We start from the raw sequence: 21,129 nt of genomic DNA, 5'->3' as shown, positions 1-21,129 counted from the left end.
GGGAATGGAGCTTGTAGTGAGGATTGAAACCAAAGACTCTGGTCTTGCCAATATTCAATTGAAGGAAATCATATTTCCTTCAGCTGAATATTGAAGGAAAGTCCAACAGGTTTATTTACTAGCATGAGCTTTCAGAGCTCACCTGATGAAGGAGCAGTGCTCCGAAAGCTCATGCTACCAAATAAATCTGTTGGACTTTAACCTGATGTTGTGAGACTACTTACTATACCCATCCCAGTCTAACGCCAGCAACTCCACATCGTATTCAGTATGAGATATTGGACAAATATTCTTAACAGTTCAAAGATGATGGCAGGGTGAGAAAACTTTCTGTACGTCTGAAATGGAACTAATGACGTCCACTGAGATCTAGTATAAGAAGAGTAAGTTCCAGTTTGCCTATTTGACCTTGTACTTAATAGGCAAATAATAGCTTTGTGAATTATTAATACCTGTCCTAGTTGAAACTTGCTTAATTGTATTTCTATTTCTAAAATTCTGTTCTTCAGTTATGAAAAGTTTTATTTATTACAACTTGATTTGTTGAATCAGTTAAACTGATTAATGCTGAATGCACTTTGCAATGGTATTTCAAGAATGGGGGTAGGGAAGAACAGGAGAATGCTGTGCTGAGGACAAGATTGTACAGAAGCAGATTGAAATGTCCTGAAAATGAACTCAGTAGTGGGTACAAATTATTTCATGCCAGAAATTATTCTACTGTGATACCGACTTTATGGTAAACCAGGAGAAAACTAGGTTATTTTATTCAAAGGGACTATATAAATGCCAGTTGTTGTTTTTATAATGCCAAAATATTGTAGCTGCTGGACGTTTGAAATAAAAATAGAAAAAGCTTTGAACTTATGATTCTGGTCATAGCCTGAACTTTAGTTATATTTACTTCATATCTTTGCTTGCACCATTCTTCCTTTTGATATTTAATCATTATTGTCTCCCACCCTATCACAGACTTGCCCTATTTTGCACCAGTCCCCTTTCCTTGCCTCTACACTTGCTTTAGATGCTATTATACCTCTTGCCCCCTGCATCACAACTCAGATGTTACCACCAACTCTGTTCCTCTCGACAGATTCCACCTAACCTGCTAAGTTTTGAGCATTTTTTTTTTGATGAAGAGTTTAACCAACCTGTTCAATGATTATTTCGTGGAGAGTTCAACCAAAAAGGACGCAGTTACACATTGCAAATGCGCAATGGCTTCAACATTAGGAAGATAGATATTTTTCTAGATTGACTGTTCAGGAGCAAAAACTAATTATTTTCAGTGTGTCAAAGATTACTTTGAAATTGACATGTGAAAACGGCCTAAAGATTGTTGCCATGCATGCAGTGCAAATTAATGGACCTTCAGAATTCTGCTACCTTGTAGATGTAGAGAGCATTGAATCTTCAGCATTGGGGACTGGCTTAGATTAGAGGTTATTATAACCTGGATAATTGTCAAGTATAAATCACAAATAAGTGATAAATAATCGCAAACTTATGGAAGGAGAAGAATTTTTACCTGTTTTACAAACTCAGCATAATGATGCTGCTTATGAAATAAGTGATCTAATCTTTTGTTAGATTAAGTTCTTAAGCCTTCTAAAATGAAGAGGATTAAAAAGCAGCAAGATTTGACCCAAAGCAACTCAGATTGATGTTTACTGTTGTACTGTTATTGTATGGGGTGATCGTGCCTTAGCTGGTAAGTTTTTTTTTATCTTGGTTAGTTTACCAGCTGTAGGTACTAATGATTCAGAACATGTGCTTCTTTACCCAAGAAGTGAAGAATCGTAAGTTGCCAGAAGAGGTTATCACAGATGATTTTGTTGCCAGTTGCAGGGCTGTGATACAATTTAGAGGAAGAATTGGAGCAAAATCTGAAAGCAGTACTTTTGTTACTAGGCTAATAGTTATATTTTCTTAATTATAATGCCTAATAACAAGCTAATGTATTTAATCGTTTATTGATATATAGTTATCAATATAAATAGCTTCAGTAACGTATTTTCCTTTCAGTTTTCCAGACTGGAATGGTGGGTTACCCAGAGGCTTTGACTGATCCATCATATTATTGTCAAATACTTGTCCTTACCTATCCATTAATTGGGAACTATGGCATACCCAAGGATGAAGAGGATGAACATGGACTCAGCAAGGTACACAGTATCTCCTAAACTGTTACCTACTAATGCTGCTCAAGCTAATCTATAACCAGTATAATACAAAGTTAAATGACACTGACCTAGTTTGAATCATAGAATCCCTGCAGTGCAGAGGAGGCCATTCGACCCATCAAGTCTGCAGCAACAACAATTCCACCCAGGCCCTATCCCCGTAACCCCATGCATTAACCTCTTAGTCCTCTTGACACTAAGGGACAATTGATCATGGCTCATTCCCCGGAGGGAAGCTACAAAATCATGGGGAGAATATGCAAATTCCACCCAGATGGTCACCCAAAGCCGGAATTGAACCCGGGTTCCTGGCAGTACAGTGCCACCATGCTGCCCTTGAAGTTCCCTACATTTCCTGAGTGCAGGAATTTGTACCTGAAGAGAAAAACCTACTTTTGTGTAGTGCTTTTCACAACATTGGATCTCTCAAAGCAACGAATAAAGTAATTTTTGAAGTATAGTCACTGTTGTAATGTATGAAACAATACATACATATAATAGTACCATCTCTAAATCGTTCAGTAAAAGTATAAGAACGTGAACATAAAATAAAAGCGAAAAGTGTGTCACTTTGGTCCTTTTGAACCCTCTTCATCATTTGGTAAGATTATGTGTGACTCTGCAGCAACCCAAATTCTCACCTCACCCCACATCTCTTGGTTTTGTTAGTACCAACAAGTTATCTATCTCTTCCAAATTGAATAAACTTGAGTTGAGCATCCTTCCCTCTCGGATAGATAATTCTAAAGATTCACATCTCTTTGAATGAAGAAACTTCTGTTCATCTCGGTACTGAATGGCTGACCTCTTACTCTTAGACCCCCCGTTCTCCCGGAATCTACCTTGTGAAGCTGCTTAAAAATTGTATACCTTTCAATGAGATCACCTCTCATTCTGCTAAGGTCTTGGGACAGGGGATTTCAAACTCTGGGTTGCAGACCCCAAGGATGTGGGTGACATCTATAAGGAGTACATCGGCAAAATTGTCGGATGGCAATTCAAGGTCCAGTGTACTATGCATAAATCCTTGTATCCAGTTATCATAATACATTTAGGGAAGCTCTAATATCTCAAATAATTTTGTTAATTTTGCAGTGCTTCTTGCTTATAGAAGTTAGAATCATAGACTCCTTACAGTGCAGAAGGAGGCCATTCAGCCCGTCGAGTCTGCGCTGACCACAATCCCATCCAGGCCCTATTCCCATAAATTCACATACTTACTCTGCTAATGCCCTGTCACTAAGGGTCAATTTAGCATGGCCAATTAATGTAATCTGCACATCTTTGGACTGGGGGAGGAAACTGGAGCACCGAGTTGAAAATGTATTTTAGATCTTTGTTGTTGAAATATGTAGCTAGCTGGCAGTTGCTGTAAGTAAAAGAAACGAGATTGACCCTTTAATTTAGTTCCCATTAATGAGGTTGGACGTTGATCCATTGATGCGCCAATGTGAATGGAAATTTTCCTTTATTAGAGGGCTGAGAGTACTGCAGACGTTTGCAGATATTTGATCCTTTAGACTGGCTAGATGTTCCTCCTATGAATAGGATGTCTTTGTTAGGTTTTGGTTTTGACGTTGGTGAATGTTTAATTTTCATATTTTTACTATTTTAGTGGTTTGAATCTGCCAAAATTCATGCTTCAGCATTGGTGATTGGTGAAAATTCTCAGCATCCAAGTCACTGGAGCTCCGTTCGCTCATTAGATCAGTGGTTGAAAGAACAAGGAATTCCAGCATTGGAGGGTAAGAATTGTGCTGCTTTTCCTTCATTCTTGAATTGATTTATTTTAAAATAATATTGGTAGTTTCTTGTGACTTTAGAAAGGTGATACTAAACACAATGGAGTACCATTCTCAACTTCTCAGGTACTGAAGCAGTTTGTGTCCTTATGCAGTAAGACCTGGACAACATATAGGATTGAGCTAAGTGGCAAGTAACATTTGAACCACACAAGTGCCAGGCATTGACCATCTCCTCCAAGAAAGAGTCTAACCATCTCACCATGATATTCAAACGCATTACAATCGTTGAATCTCCTGCTGTCAACATCCTAGGAGTTACCATTGACCAGAAGCTGAACTGGATTAGCCATATAATACTATGGCTATGAGAGCAGGTCAGAAGCTTGAATTCTGTGGCAATTAACTCCCCTCCAGACTCCCCAAAGCATCTACACATCACAAGTCAGAAGTGTAATGAAATACTCCCCACTTGTCAGGATTAGTGCAGCTCCAACAGTACTCGGGAAACTTGACACCATCCAGGACAAAAATACAGCACACAGGCACCTTCTCAAGCAGTTATGTATGGGGAACAAATGTTGGACTTCCCAGCATTGTCCACAAGAAAGATAAGTGAGTGAAGGCCGGTTAGGGAGGATTAGGAAATTAAGAGATAGGGGTTACAAGAATTAAGTGGTGAACTGTTTCGTGTGTGCAAGATGGGGGGGAAATTTGCATGGTGCTCCGTGGTGTGACTTGCAAGGCAACCTTACTGGGGGTGAGCCCACAAGAAACAACGTCTCAAAAACATACAGGATATGTGTCTTGTATTGACCACTGGCTAGAAAATTGGATGAGAGAATAAAAAAAATTAGCACCAGGGCAAATCTGCTTGGGTAAGAAATAACAAAATAAAAAATCCACATTGTTAAATAATAGTGGAAAAGATGAATTCAAATCCTCCTTGAGTAATGCATTTAAATTTAAATGATATAACTTCTGTTCCAGTCAGCGGAAATTCATACACCATTTATAAACTTTGCAACCCTATTGAAGGAAAGCTGCATACCTGCAATGCAGTGTTGTTATCAAGTTTGCATTTTTAACATGGAGTAATTGCATTCACACACAATTTAAAGACATATCGGAACAATTAAATTAATTCTTAAGGTCAGTAACAAATGTTGAGTGAGGAATTTGCTGCCAAGGAGGTTGTGTGTTGATTCATTTGCTTGGCTTTTTGGATGGTTCTAATGAAGTGGTTGATACTGGGGACCAAGCTAGAGATCTTTTTACTTTTTTGAGAGTAGTTGCTGACGTGGTTTTGATAGGCTTTTTTTGCTTGGTTTACATAGTCTGCTGTCCTGTTCCCAACCTTTGTGCTCAAATAGGTGTGTTACTGAAATCAGCTGCTGTTACAAGTCAGATTACTTGCATGAACTAACTCCACTTTGTTTAAGAATCAAAACTAAACTAGAAGCCTTTTTAGCATTAGTGAAAATCTGATCTGAGGGGACTGCAAATATCTACTTTTGTTTCTCACCATTTAGATGTTGAATTTCAGTTTCCATAGACAACTTAATGAATGCAGAGATATCCCAATTTCCAATCTGGTCTTTGGTCAGATCCGCTGAAAATGATTTTCAGAGGTGATAAGGCACACAGCAATTTATTTGTTTTATGTTATTATACTGTCCCTGTTATTGAGCTAAATTGTTGACTTATCTAATTTATGTTCGACCTTAGTGGTCTTCTGCACTCTTTATCTCTTGACCCATCAGGTAGGTTGCTCAATTTGAAAACAATCCAGAAAGGGCTCATGGCAGCTCACTTGTTTTATGTTGTCTACTGGTAGACAGAGTTTGAAGTCCCAGTTACTCACTCGGAAAATAAAGCCACAGGATTCCGTGGTTTTAAATAGGTTAAATGAACTTTACTACGTAATGTCAGAAAAGTAAAACAGTTTACATTATCTACCTTTATGTCCACATTCAGGATTAATGTGTGGTACATGTGATGTACATGTGATGTAAGACTTTGAATAGTGTGGAGGAGCAGAGGGATCTAGGTGTATGTGTACATAGATCCCTGAAAGTTGGGAATCAAGTAGATAAGGTTGTTAAGAAGGCATACAGTGTCTTGGCGTTTATTGGTAGGGGGATTGAATTTAGGAGTCGTAGCGTTATGTTGCAACTGTACACAACTCTGGTGCGGCCGCACTTGGAGTATTGTGTGCAGTTCTGGTCCCCACATTACAGGAAGGATGTGGAGGCTTTGGAGAGGGTGCAGAGGAGGTTTACCAGGATGTTGCCTGGTATGGAGGGGAGATCCTATGAGGAGAGGCTGAGGGATTTGGGGTTGTTTTCGCTGGAAAGAAGGCGGCTAAGAGGGGATCTTATTGAAGCATATAAGATGATTAGAGGTTTAGATAGGGTGGATAGTGATAGCCTTTTTCCTCTGATGGAAAAATCTAGCACGAGGGGGCATGGCTTTAAACTAAGGGGGGGTAGTTATAGGACAGATGTCAGGGGTAGGTTCTTTACCCAGAGGGTGGTGAGGGATTGGAATGCCCTGCCTGCTGCAGTTGTAAATGCACCTAGTTTGGGGGCGTTTAAGAGGTCTGTGGACAGGCTTATGGACGAAAAGGGATTGGTTTAGGTTAGTGGGTCATTGTTGTTTTTTTTTTTAACTGGTCGGCGCAACATCGTGGGCCGAAGGGCCTGTTCTGCGCTGTTATGTTCTATGTTCTATGTAACAGGCAAACTGTGATGAAACACCCCACACTGCACATTAATTAGCAGGTTCACCAAGGCAAATTGCACCAATTTCTCAATGACCCACATCAGTGACCCCCAGCCCCCACCCCGAGGGTTCCCCTTAACTGTCTGTAGTTTAGCCAAACCTATTGTGAGGTATTAATGAGGGGAGATTATGTGGTGGGGGAGACAGTAATTTTTAAATACATTAAAATCTATTCAACTGAGATTCCCATCCTTCATGGATATGAACCTCGTAATGTCAGTGGCGAGGAGCAGGGAAATTGGGAAACATGATTCTCTTCGAAATTTGCGCCCACATGAGCAATCCCACGCACAGAGAGCGTGGGCTCAAAATCCACCCCCATTGTCTCCAGCAAAATAATCTGATCTGCTATTTTATGGCTTCTTCTCTATTATGACTATCTTTAAAAAAAAGCATAGGTTACCTTCTGCCCCTGCTATTTCAAGGTGTTTCAACAATCTCTAAAGGCCCAGTATTTTTGTTACCTTACCCATGACAACTTTCCCAGAAGTAGACTTGTCTCTAAAATATTAACGTGAAGCATGAACTGAATATGTGCAATATGTTCCAAAGCCAAGTTGTACTGTTCTCCATTGTTCTTGAATAAAGTTCAATCTTTATTATTTTGAATTTGAACAGTTAGGTAACAAATTAAGGCATGAATTTTATGCTGATCGCAAACCTGCAGTTACAGAATAATAGAAATCTGAACTTGGGTTTTGTAACACTGACGAGCTTCTCATACTCTGGCCGTTCACACTGGCGGGATTCTCAGTGCCACCGGCAGCGCACCCTTACCTGCAGGTTTCCCGCCAGCGTGGAATAATGTCAGTGGGAAATCCCACTGACAGCAGCAAAACCAGAGAATCCCACCCCAGCAGATAATGCGCCACTTCCCGCCGGCAGGAAAAACACCGTTGGGAGATCGGAGAATCTTGCCCTGTGTTATAATGATACACTAAAAAATAATTGCCTTGACTGGCTGTTGTCTTTATTAGTTAATATTTTTGTGGTGCACAGTTGTAAATATATATTTAATAGAACCTAACTAAAATATGATTTGGGTAACTTCAGTGTCTTATAACAAATTACAAATGCCTTGAGCTACAAAGCCTCCTTAACATGTTTTATGAAATAACAATATTAATTTTGTTGAACTGATTAGGAGTAGATACGAGAAGCCTAACAAAGAAGATTCGGGCAAATGGTACACTGCTGGGAAAGCTGGTGATCAATGGGACAGATGCAAATTGTCTTCCTTATGATGATCCAAACAAAAGAAATTTGGTGAAGGAAGTTTCCATTAAGGTAAAGAATCTGAGTGCTCACTTTTTTAACACCTTATCACTCTGGCTGCAGTCCTTTTCATTACTGCAAAGTAGGTGTTTTATCCAGTTTTGCTTTGGTTCTTTAACTGATCGAGCATTTACAGCAATAGGAACTTAAATTTATCTTTAACAGGGAATAATACACCGACTTTCACAGAATCCCCACAGTGCAGAAGGAGGCTACTCAGTCCATTGAGTCTGCACTGACTCTGACAGAGCATCTTACCCTGGCTCACGACCCTATCCTATGCCCATCACCCTACACATTTACCCCACTAGTTCCCCTAGCCTACACATCTTGGGGCACAAAGACAATTTACTATGACCAATCCATTTAATCTAATGTATAAATTCTCATTAAGCTTTATTAAATTTTACTATCAAGTCCTGTTAATGAATATTATGGCTCAGCTTCTACATATAAATTACCCTGCTATTCCAGAAATCCAAATCTGTTTAGTATAGTCAATGCTTTTCCAGCTTTTGGTGTCTCTTTTTGTCTCTGCAACACAACAGGAATCCCACAGGGGTTAATCCTAGATAACCTTTCCTCCTCCAATCACATGCTGCTTTAGGCCAGCTTCAGTATGCCTCATAGTGATGCTCAGATCAACCTCATCCCCTGCTCCTCAGCTCCATGATCACCTCCATGTCATCAGATGTTTGGTCAAATTCAAGCAGTGAATCTGCTATCAGACATCGTTTCCTTATCACTGAACTATCTGCAAACTACTTGCTTGGCCTGGAACAGACCAAGCCAAACCTTGGCATCGTGTTCAACCCACAATTGAACTTAAAATTGTGTATCCTTTTTATTGCCAAGATTGTTCACTGCCACCAATGCAGTGTTGCCTTTTCTGATTCCTACTGCATTTTCAATGTTCTGGAAATCTAAAGTAATGTTTTCGTCATCTCTGAGCTTGAATGTTCCAGTGTCTCCTTTGCTGGCCTCCCTCCAATAAACAACTCTGCTGCTCCTGTCCTATCCCACACTATACCTCATCTGTTCATCTTGCAGACAAACTTCACTGGTTTCCCATTCTGAATTTTAAAATCCTCATCTTTTTCTTACAAACCTGGGGCTTTGCCGAACCAACTCTGTAATCTTCAGTTCCCTGATTACAGACCTTCCATTTGTGTCTAATCACTCCACCATTGGCTGGAGAGCTTTTGCCCTCTGAAACCTTCTTCACCTCTCTCTATTCAGGTAAAACTTTTCCTGCGTTCCTTTAATCTGTCTCTTTCTCTTTTGATGTTCATTCCAAATCCCATCTGTGAAATGCTGTGGGTTTATATTGCACACAACTTGAATTCAGGTTGTTGTCAGAGAACTAGGGTTCTGCTTGGTCCCGAACCGCAGCTTTCAGGGAATTAAAGATCACAGAAGAAGCCCGTTTAGATCCATTGTGTTTGCACCAGCTCATCAAATGAACATTGTGACTTAGGGCAATTCCCCTGTCTTTGCCCTTTCGTTTTTTTTCTATTCGAGTAGTCATCTAATGTCTTATTGAATGCCTTGTTTGAAACTGCCTCCTCCACACTTTCAGGTGCTGCATTCCAGACCCGAGCCACTTATTATGTGGAAAAGTTTTTTTTCCTCACAATGCCTTTGTTTCTTTTGCAAATCGCTCTAAATCTGTGTTGTCTTTTATGAGCAGGAACAGTTTCTCCCTTATGGTTCAGAAGGTGAAAGTATTGGAGAAGCACAATGCTACTTTGACTCATCAACCCGAGTAAATGCTTTTGTTTCTTGGTCTGAATAAATTATACTTGGTCCAGAAAATTTGGGCTTGTACTTGGCTGTGCAGGAAGTTGCAATGACCCCTGAAGGATACTTAAACTTTATTGAATGTTTTCACCTTAAAGTTGGGAGTATTTTTAAAATTAAGTGATGATCAGCAAGAACGGCAAAGAAGAAGCCTGAGTTGGAAAGCTATATCCTGTAACTGAAGGAATTGGCAACTATGTATTTCCGATAGCAGTGATTTAAAGGCAAAGTCAGTGCCTTGAAACTGCAGTGTCATACAGACAAAGAAGGTCCAAAATTAATTTTTGTATTGTAGGATTCCTGCTATCCTCAGTAGTCCTATCCTGCTGTATTGGAGTTGTAGGGCAACATTTGACTAATTGACCAAAACACCAGTAGCAGTGAGCCAAAAATAGAAGTTTTGTCTTTAAGTGTCCTGCATGTCCCACTCATCCCCTAATGGTCATCACCTTTTGCTGCTGCACAGTGGTTTTATTTACATGCACCAATGAAACTAAACTTCATCCACACTCTTCATCTAAAGGCAGGATATTTTCAAGAGTTTCTTTTCAGTAAACATTCACTTGAGTTAATGAGTTTCAGTTTGTGTTTTATGCTCCTAAAGTTACAAAGGTGATCTGCATAAGCTGTTCTTTTTGTCTCATTGTTAGGAGCCCAAAGTATACAATCCCAATGGAAATGTGAAAATTATGGCAGTGGACTGTGGCATGAAGTACAACCAGATCAGAAGCCTCTGTAAGAGAGGAGCTTCTGTGATTGTGGTACCATGGGATTATCCTTTTGATAGTCAAGGTGAGTAAAAATATTTGATGCCGTTGCGTGTACCACACCACTGTAGAGAACCCGAACTAAAAGGACTGAGGTACTTCAAAAAGCTGGCTTTCCTTCACCCTCTCAAGGGCAATTACAGATGGGCCACAAATGCTGGCCTTCCCTGTGATGTCCACATCCCCATGAAAGAATAAAAGTATATAGTTATTGGAAGTATTAACATTGTGAAAAATGATGTTGAAGAGTACATCAGGCGAAAGTGATTTAATCTTTTTTAGACCTTGCAGAATTTTTATTCTGAAGAAAAGTTATTTTCCTACTTTTCACCTGTGCTCCCTCCCTCATTGGCCATTGGAATATGATATAAACTGCAGTGTTTTATCTGGCATGAAAGATTGAGCAAATTTGGGTGCTAATGTTTTATGTGTGCAATTGCACTGCAAATTAATTCCTCCATCCTTTGAGTCCATCTATCAATATCTGAAATTGTTATGGGTCCTACCCCTGGTTAAAGACTGCTGAAAAAGAGATGTAAAATAAAGCACAGTATTTAGATGGAACAAGAAAGAATTGTGTTTCTAGTGTTTTGATATCGGTGTGTTTGTGTGCTTGTTCAGTTATTTTGAGCTTTGAATGCGTGTTTGGGATAAATGTTGGGTTTGATTTCAAATGCATTTTTTGCGGATTTGTTAGGTTGTCAACTAGAAAGTTTGTAATGAATGCTGAAGCCAAATTTCGATCTTGGAATGTGAATTATTTCCATTTTTCTATTAAAAGTCATTTTGTTTCACCCTTCTGTGAGAGCTCTGCTATCAAGCAAAAATAAATGCTTTAAGATGATAGGTACAAAAAGTGGAAGAGAGAATTGGAACCGTCTCCATGTAATAGTATTTCAAATTATAAAATAAAGTCCATAATTACAACACCTATGTCTAATCCTATTTTGGATGGGTTCTGGGAAAGGATTGATGATAATTTGAGATTCCTACTAATTATTACTTTTCTGTTTTCTTCCAGAATTTGATGGGTTATTTCTGAGTAATGGGCCAGGAGATCCTGAGCGTTGTCAAATAACAATTAACAATATTAGGAAGTTTATTAATGAAGAAAAGCCAAAGCCATTATTTGGAATTTGTCTGGGTCATCAGATCCTTTCATTAGCAATTGGAGCTAAGACTTATAAAATGAAGTAAGCGATCTGCTTTATTTAGACATGTATGATTTATATTTTGCGGCAGTGTCCTTTTGTAAGGATTAAAGACTCATAAGTATCCTCTTAAATGAGCTATTTGATGAAGATGATGTTTACTTTGGTATTCTAGGCATAAGGTCCCAGATTTAATTCCCATTCTGTGTTGAGTTAACTAACTTCAGTCGGGTCTACAGTTATCTTAGTGCTGCTGGGTAAGGAAGGATGGTGGACAGGGGTTGATATCAGGCAGTGTTCCTATTCTTATCTACAGAGCACGAGTAACTCGATATAATGTGAGAACAGGATTGGTCTTGGCTGTGCACAATCTGTAGTAATGAAGAATGCTGACCCTAGCTATCAAGGCTTATGGTGCCAAATTTGGTGAATAATTGACAGCGTCAGTGCTGGGTGAGCAACATCCTTTTTAAGAATTAATACTTAAAGAGAGGAAGGAAGTGATGACTGAACACCTTTTTGCTGCTATGTGATATTTCTTTAAATTGACCCTTCAGTGTATTCTCAATATATTGTATGTCAAGAACAAAAAGCAAAACGCGGCAGTGGTTAGAAAATCTGGAACAAAACACTGCAGGCAGCTCAGGCAGCAAGCTTAATATTTTAAATATCTAGACTTTCATCAGCCAACCAGTTCTACTTAAACTCTAGTTTGTTTCATTCAATCTCCATATGGTAACCCATGTTTTGAGATGTAGTCTGTGGTTTGTTGAATTTGGAAGATGTTGTGTTTGAAACTGGAGGAAGATTAGTGAGGAATGGTGATGCTGGTTTTTGTGTTGTGTTTTCACCTATTCAGTTTCAAAGCAGAAAAATATTGACAGTTCGATTGTTTTTTTTTCTTTTGTCAGTTGATAATAATAGGATTAACTTATTTGTTTCTAATTGAAATGACAAGCAACATCGATTTTTTTTCCCCCTTTGGAACGTGGAGCAGGCCATAGTTTTGCTATTTGTTGCTTACCCGGTCCTCACTGCTTACAGCAGGCAGCTTTGGGCAAATAAAACTTGCCTGCTTATCCAATGACTGGTATAACATGATGATGTTAATTTTAATTACTGTAGTTTTGTTGGGTGCAAAGCACATTGACATTTGGACCTGATTGTGTTGGCACGGCAGCCAGTCTGTAGTCGCTCACTAAACGGGTTTGCAATCTGCCTAACTCCAGTCAGTTTTAGGACTTTGTACATGTTACCCTATCATAACAAAGCCTCTGTTGGATGGTTGCTTCAAGATAAAAGGCCTGAAATGTCTCTAGTGTAAATATAATATACAATTTATGCATAGCTACTTTGATATATAGCAAATTAATCAGCTGTTTTAGTGTGAAGCGTAACTACAAACTGCAATGTTTCTTGCTTATTGATGAAGATTAAAAAAGATGATTGACATTTTCTTTTGTTAGTGTAAATTTGCATTATAATTTGGGACATGGCAATTAACACATGATTTACCTGCTTTGCGTGATGTTGAGTTTAATTCCTAGAGCTCAAATATTCATTATGTAGCTTGTCTAAGATACATGCAACCTATGAAGGGGAGTGGGGGGGGTGGCGGCGTGACATTCATGTGACATTCATAGCTTCTGAAAGGTATAAGTGCAGGTGGATGAGATACCACAAAGACAAAATTGAATTTGTATATAAATGTTGAATGTAAAAATAGGAAATAATACTGACTTTCTGCAAACCAAACGAGGCCTCACTTGGAACATTATTTGTAGGGGACTCAGATTATTGGAATAGTGATGTATCCATCCTGTTCATAATAATTAATAATGTTTGAGAGAATAGTTTTAGGAACAACAAGTTACGGTTATGAAGAAAGCTTTTAAAACCTGGGATATTTTTCACTGGAACAAGAAAAACAAAGGGATTGAATGAACATAAGAACATAAGAAATAGGAGCAGGAGTAGGCCATCTGGCCCTTCGAGCCTGCCCCGCCATTCAATAAGATCATGGCTGATCTGTCGTGGCTCAGTTCCACTTTCCCGCCCTCTCCCCATAACCCTTAATCCCCTCTCTTATCAAAAACCCATCAACCCGCTTCTTAAAAATATTTAGCGAGGCAGCCTCCACCACTTCAACAGGCAGAGAATTCCAGATATTCACCACCCTTTGAGTGAAGAAGTTCCTCCTCAACTCCGTTCTAAACCGCCCCCCTCTTTATCTTGAGGCTGTGCCCCCTAGTCCTACTGTCTTTTTTGAGCGGGAAGAGTCTCTCCACCTCTATCCTATCCATCCCATTCATCATCTTATATGTCTCAATGAGATCTCCCCTCATTCTTCTAAACTCTAACGAGTACAAGCCTAGTTTATTCAGCCTCTCCTCATAGCTCAACCCCCTCAACTCCGGTATCAGCCTAGTAAACCTCCTCTGCACTCCCTCCAAGGCCAAAATATCCTTGCGCAGGTGCGGCGCCCAAAACTGCACACAGTACTCCAGCTGTGGCCTCACCAATGCCCTATACAGCTGCAGCAAGACCTCCCTACTTTTATATTCAATCCCCCTCGCTATGAAGGCCAGCATCCCATTCGCCTTCTTGACCACCTGCTGCACCTGCAAGCTGGGTTTTTGCGACTCATGCACAAGGACCCCGAGGTCCCTCTGCACCGTCGCCTGCTGCAGTTTTTCTCCACGTAAGTAATAGTCCTTCCTACCATTCTTCCTACCAAAGTGGACCACCTCACACTTGCCAACATTAAATTCCATTTGCCATTTCCTGGCCCATTCACCCAGCCTATCTAGATCCTTCTGCAGACTCTCCACACCCTCCGCACAATTTGCCTTTCCCCCAAAATGAAGGTTTACAAAATGAATATTTTTAAGGAGGCGGGCCATAAAAAATAATTTTTTTTAATTGGTGAAAGCACAGATTTGGAGAAAATCAAAAACTACATTTGCTGAAAACCTGAAATAAAACAAAGTGCTGGAAGTGCTCAGCAGGTCAGGCAGTATTTGTAGGATCATCGATCTGAAACATTAACTCTGTTTCTTTGCCTGATCTGAATATTCCTGATATTTTCTTCATTTTCTGAGCACAAATTTAGGGCTATTAATAGAAGAACAAAGGGAAAGTGAGAAGTTTTATTGCATTGCATTATTTATATCAGTATGTGTTGAAGCAAAACTTTAAAATTACTTAAAAGAAGTTGGTACATATCTGAAAAGAAAGTTAAAGATCAAAGCAGAAGAATAGATTTAGACAGTGCTGGTGAAGAACAAGCACTGGCTCAGCCTTGGTCCAAATGACCAACTTAAAAGTTCATAAGATATAGAAATAGAATTCGGCCCATCGAGTCCGCTCTGCCATTTGATCAAGGCTGATATGCTCCTCATCCCCATTTTCCTGCCTTCTCCCCATAATCCTTCAACCCATTACCAATTAAAAATCTGTCTAACTCCTTCTTAAATTTACTCACTGTCCCAGCATCCACCACACTTTGAGGTAGTGAATTCCACAGATTCACAACCCTTTGGGAGAAGTAGTTTCTTCTCAACTCTGTTTTAAATTTGCTACCCCTTCTCCTAAGATTCTGGGACAAGAGGTCATAATGCCTCACAAGAGGAAGCATCTGCCACACATTCTACTTTTATCATCTTGTATGCTTCCATTTGATCTTCCCTCATTCTTTTAAATTCCAGAGAATATAGGCCTAAACTGTTCAGTCTCTCTTCTAAGCACAAACCCCCTCATCTCTGGAATCAATCTAGTGAATCTTCCCTGAACTGTCTGCAATGCCACTACATCTTTCCTCAAATAAGGGGACCAAAACTGTGTAGTTGCAACGGTACTTCTTTTAGCTTTTATATCCTATTCCTTTAGCTACAAATGCCAACATTCCATTCGCTTCCTTTATTATCTTTATTAACTGCAGTACCACCTGTGTTGGTAATTCCTACAACTCTGGCTAACAGCGACTTTTGGCTATCTAATCTTGCTAGAATTGAAAATATTGTTTTTTAACCTTGAATTTAGGTTTTAATTACAATTATTGTCCAGATAGATGACCTTCAAGTATTTATTTTGACTTTCCATTAACATTGTATTGACTAGTCTCCTGCAAATGAGTGAAAAGGGCAGTTGGCTCACAAACACAATGACTGAAAGTGGAGGTTGATTTGTATGCTATTTAAAAGTATTTTTCCCACAATATTGGTGTTTAGAAAACATTGTACTTGAGAAGGGAGGCTTGTTTTTGCCCTCAATGGTTGAAACTTTCTCACAAGTGGAGTGCAATTAAGTATTTTTGAATTTGTAAAGTAAAACCATTTGATGTCAGTGTTTGTCCTGTGATTCTGAATAAACTGTGTTCAGTTGTCTTTTTATTCTAGATTAAGTCAGAGTGCTGCATATTTGGGGATTGTGGATGTGACTAAATTTAATCTTTCCTTTTGAAGCAATCCAGTTTGTAGCCCTAAGCTGCATAATGCCTTCCTAAAATTGGTATTTTGAAATTTAATGCTTAAAATGCTTAAAATATTGATATTTGAATTGCTGGGAAACTCTGAATAGGCAATGTGTGTCACTCTTGTCCAATTACCAAACTTTGTATCTGGAACTTCTCTTTATGAAAATGTGAGTTTAGTTTCTTTCGAATACTGAACATTTTCTGGAAGAAATATATTTGTTTCTTTTTATATAAGGTATGGAAATCGTGGGCATAACCAACCTTGTATTCATGAAGATACACAGTGCTGTTTCATCACCTCCCAGAATCATGGCTTTGCTGTTGAAACAAGTTCTATTCCAAAGGATTGGTCTGTTTTGTTCACCAATGCAAATGACCAGTCTAATGAAGGAATAGTTCACAACACTCAACCATTATTCAGGTGAGCACTTTGAAAATGAAAATACACTTCTCCTTCTTGTAACTTTTCAATTACTAACTACAACAACATGCATTTACTTGCTTCAGAGTCCTAATCAGGCATTTCATCGGGATCATTGCACTTGGAGTGACAAAACATAGCTGAGAGTTTTGAAAGCTGGGGCTGAGACAGAAATGTATCAGCTTGTAAATTGGAAGGTGGCAGTCTCTGTGTTGTCATGGGTTTGGCACTGGAGGCTTGGCTCTGGGTCTAATTGTTGGGTTAGTTCTAAATTTTTATGATAGTTGTTTCATTTGAATTAATTTTGTTATGTGATTTAGATTGTATATACCTTTGTGAAAAAGTATATTGAATTCCTTTGAATAAAGTAACAACAGTTTTTGTAAGAACATAAAATAGTTTAAAACTAGTTAAAATTACTCAATATTCCAAATTAATCTTCAGTTTTTATGGACAATTCAAAATTGAAAATTTCCTGCAAACCTGTTATAAAACCAAAGATACACATTAACACAACATAAAAGGAAACCGTTTGGCCCATCACCGGCTTCTTCAAAGAGCAATCCTGGTTGTTGTACTTCCTCAGTTTTTCCCTTTTCCTTCCAATTATTTTCTCCTTTTCTAGGTGTCCTATTCCCTTTTGAAAGCGGGAAGTAAGATTTTGCAGGACAAGTCTTAAGTTTTCCTTTAGTATGTTTGCCCCATTGCCTCACTTCCAGATCTTGTGTTCGAGTTATCTAGCTCAGATTGTTTCTTGCAGCACAGAAGGAGACTATTCAGCCCATGCCCTGTAGGTGAAGACGCTTCAAGTGCATGTGAAAATAATTTTAAATGCGGTTCCTACTACCCTTTCAGTTCTTGAGTTCTTTCCACTATCCCTTCTGCGGTCATAGACTCTGAGGTTAGATTAAATTTAGAAATTTGATATTGGCATCTGGCATTTCCCATTCTTTCATTGAACGAACACCCATTTCTGATGAAGTTGTGATGTGTTAAGGTGGTAGCTGATAAATATGGAACGCAAGGGAAAAATAAATCCAATACAGATATGGTCTTCTCTCATCTTTGTATTCATACTAAAGTAATTGAATGAGGATGTGTGTCTCAGTTCTGTCTTTTGTAAGTTATCCTGAGGATTTAGAATCAGGCAATGGAGCACTTTTGGGAGTTAAAGCAAGTGGACTTGTGCTGAACTGCCTGTTACAATGCTATCAAGTCTTTTTTTTTCATGTGTTCTTCTCGTGTAAACATAAAAATAATCAACTTCATTTAATATTTCACATTTAAAATGATTATCCAATTTCATTTTCGAAAAACATTCCTGTATTTTGCTGATTCGTTGCAGAGCATTCCAAGCTCTTTACATAGAAGGGAGGTTTATTTTTAATCCCACCATCTGACATTCTTTCTGTTGTTATAAATTTCCTTCTATCATTACCATCTTGTTGACTAATGGACACAATCTCTTCGTATTCACCTTGCCACACAAGACCTTGAAATCTACATTGGGGCCACTTTAACCGTCTCAGCTTTAGTGAAAAAGCCCCAACTTCTTAATTCTCACTTTATAACTGAATCCCTGCACAACAGCACAGACAATATAGGATCATCAGGATTAAGTTCTCAGACTTGTAAAGTGCTCCTTTGAGATTAAATCTTTATTCTTCTGCTGAGTTACTGAAGTGTTGTACAGTGCCTGTTTTTTTTGTATAAGGGCAGTTGTTCAGTTAAAGTGATGATTCTTGCAGTGACCACTAACAGTTACACGTTAAATTTCAAATGTGCCTAAGTAATTCCAAGAAACTGATATGATTCATCCTTTATTTGTCCCAGGATAGCACAGGGACACAGTAGTTAACACTGCCTCACAATGCCAGGGACCTGGGATAAATTCAAGCCTTGGGTGACTGAAGTTTGTATGTATCTACAAAGGTTTCCTCCGCGTGCTCCAGTTTCCACTCAGTCCAAAGATGTACACATTAGGTGGATTTGGTGAAATTGTCCCTACAAGATGTGTAGGTTAGGGAGATTAATGGGGTAAATACATGGGGCTATGGGGATAGGCCTGGATGCGATTCTGTATTGGAGAGTTGGGTAGACTTGATGGGCCATCTTTTGCACAGTAGGAGTTCTGTGATTTTTATTGATGATCTAAATTTCTATGTCTTTTCTTCCTATATTCAGTGTCCAGTTTCACCCAGAGCACATGGCAGGACCAACAGATCTTGTGGGTCTTTTCGATATATTTTTAAATTGTGTGCGGGAAATGAAGCTGGGAATTAATGTAGAGAATACTGGTAAGAATTTAGATATGAGCCACGTATTGCACCTCAGTGACATTTACAGATTGCAGTAGATCCAGAAATAAAACAGAAGTATAAAAACACAAACCTTTTAAATCTCTGCTGCACCGCAATCTGTTGTATTTTACCATGAATCACTGACATTGTACTAGTTGACAAGGACCTCTGATATCCAGATAACCAATTTATTTGTAACTGTTTTTGCATTTTGATGAAGAACTTGTGTCGCATAAGAGACCTTTGATCATAATCTTTCAAACCAGTTAATCACTACAATTGATCACCTGGAAACCAGTTATTTTTCTTTTGCTAAATTCTGTTTTTTTACCGTGTTGTATCCAGTCAGGGTGTTTAAAGCTTTAAATTACTGTACATTTCTGAACAGGCTGGTACAGTGATTAGCACTGCTGCCTCACAGCGCCAGGGACTTGAGTTCAATTCCTGGCTTAGGTCACGTTCTTTGTGGAATTTCCTCCACGTGCTCCAGTTTCCTCCCACAGTCTGAAGATTGGTGGATTGGCTATGCTAAATTCTCCCTCAGTGCACCCGAACAGGTGCTGGAGTGTGGCAACTAGAGGTTTTTCAGAGTAACTTCATTGCAGCGCTAATGTAAGCCCACTTGTGACAGCAATAAATAAACTTAAACTTGTTCAAATCAGATTTCTTTTATTTGAAATTTAATTTTTCCCCATAACATTTTCCAAAATTTACATTTTAAAAATAAAAGTAGCCAAGATTTAAACCATAGCATCTTTTTGATTTCTGGTTGTGTCATAATGAATCTATGTCCAGCTCATAGCCTCTTAGCTCCGTGCTATATAGTTATTTTCGATTTTATCTGCTGTGACTTGCACAAGATTGATTTTGGAAAATATTTTCAATAAGTTTTTTGTATTATATAGAGATAAAGTCCATGTGTGTTCCTAACCTGTTGGATTTTGTGCAGTTAAAATTTGGGAAATATTGCACTATGATGTTTTTTGCTGGTTTTAAGGTGAAAATATAAATGGCCATAAGAATTTTTCTGTGGTTTTGAGTTTGAAAAGCAGTTAGCATTTACATTGTAGCAAGAAAACCATACTTGGATAGTAATCTGATTTATTGCAAATTTAGTTGAATGTTGTTGGTAAGTTCAGTCTTTAATGTGAAACCATTCTTGAAAAATACTTTTTTTGTGCTTTTAATGCTGATATTTTTGTAAAAAGAGAACTTTAAAATAAATCATTTTAGCATTTCTTTGCAAAATGTATAAGCCATCGCCTTTTCGAAAAGTTTTGATTTGTGTTAGAAGTGACAAGATGGTGCTGATTAATGAAACTTTCGGTATTGTGCCTTAGCCTCCGATTAGAAGACCATTTCTGTGAAGGCAGTGTGAATCATTGAATGGCACACTACAGAAGGACCCTATTCAGCCCATTGTGTCTCCGCCAGCTGTTTTGAAAGAGATGTTGAATACCCTGATTCTTTTTCCCCATGGCGCTGTATTTTTTTCACTTTTGAAAATTAGTGTTGATTTTGCTTTCACCACCTTTTTCAGACAATGCAGTGTAATTCATAACAACTTGTTGCATTTAAAAAAAAAATCCTCATCTTCCGGTCCATAGAATATCAACAAGTACAGAGAAAGCCATTCAACTCATCGAGCCAGTGCCAACAATCCCACCCAAGCCCTATCCCCATAACCCCATGCATTTACTCTAGCTAGTTGCCCTGAAATTAAGGAATAATTTTGCATGGTCAATCAACCTATCCCCCACATCCTAGGGAGTTAGGTCTCTTCTCCCTGGAGAGATGAAGGATGAGAGGTGACCTGATAGAGGTTTATAAGATGTTGAGAGGTATGGATAGGGTGGATTCTTGGTGGCTATTTCCCAGGGCTGAAATAGTCGCTATGAGAGGACACGGGTTTAAGGTGCTGGGGAGTAGGTACAGGGGTAAGTTTTTCACTCAGAGGGTGGTGAGTGAGTGGAATCGGCTGCCGTTGGTGGTGGAGGCAAACTCGTTGGGGTCTTTTAAGAGACTTCTGGATGAGTACATGGGATTTAATGGGATTGAGGGTTATAGATGGGCCTGGTAGGTAGGGATATGACTGGTGCAACTTGTGGGCCGAAGGACCTATTTGTGCTGTAGTGTTCTGTGTTCTATCTTTGGAGTGTGGGAGGAAACCGGAGCACGTGGAGGAAATCCACGCAGACACGGAACATGCAAACTCCAAAACAGTCACCTGAA

The 21,129-nt window shown here is 38.9% G+C and overlaps 1 protein-coding gene across 2 annotated transcripts in view; it reads left to right on the top strand.

Moving 5' to 3' along the window:
* The window catches only part of cad (carbamoyl-phosphate synthetase 2, aspartate transcarbamylase, and dihydroorotase), a 93,051-nt gene that overhangs the window by 9,001 nt on the left and 62,921 nt on the right, over nt 1-21,129 (top strand). For both annotated transcript variants that reach the window (XM_080192329.1, XM_080192328.1), the window contains exons 2-8: nt 2,026-2,165; nt 3,799-3,928; nt 7,854-7,996; nt 10,435-10,576; nt 11,573-11,744; nt 16,412-16,597; nt 18,782-18,894. In XM_080192329.1, the coding sequence (XP_080048455.1) occupies nt 2,026-2,165; nt 3,799-3,928; nt 7,854-7,996; nt 10,435-10,576; nt 11,573-11,744; nt 16,412-16,597; nt 18,782-18,894 (1,026 nt within the window). The remainder of the gene's footprint in view (nt 1-2,025; nt 2,166-3,798; nt 3,929-7,853; nt 7,997-10,434; nt 10,577-11,572; nt 11,745-16,411; nt 16,598-18,781; nt 18,895-21,129) is intronic.

Source organism: Carcharhinus amblyrhynchos, chromosome 7, assembly GCF_965287045.1.
Source record: "Carcharhinus amblyrhynchos chromosome 7, sCarAmb.v2.hapA, whole genome shotgun sequence".
Classification (NCBI taxonomy): Eukaryota; Metazoa; Chordata; class Chondrichthyes; order Carcharhiniformes; family Carcharhinidae; genus Carcharhinus; species Carcharhinus amblyrhynchos.
The sequence above is the reverse complement of the archived record's forward strand: the minus strand, read 5'-3'. Positions and strand labels throughout refer to the sequence as shown.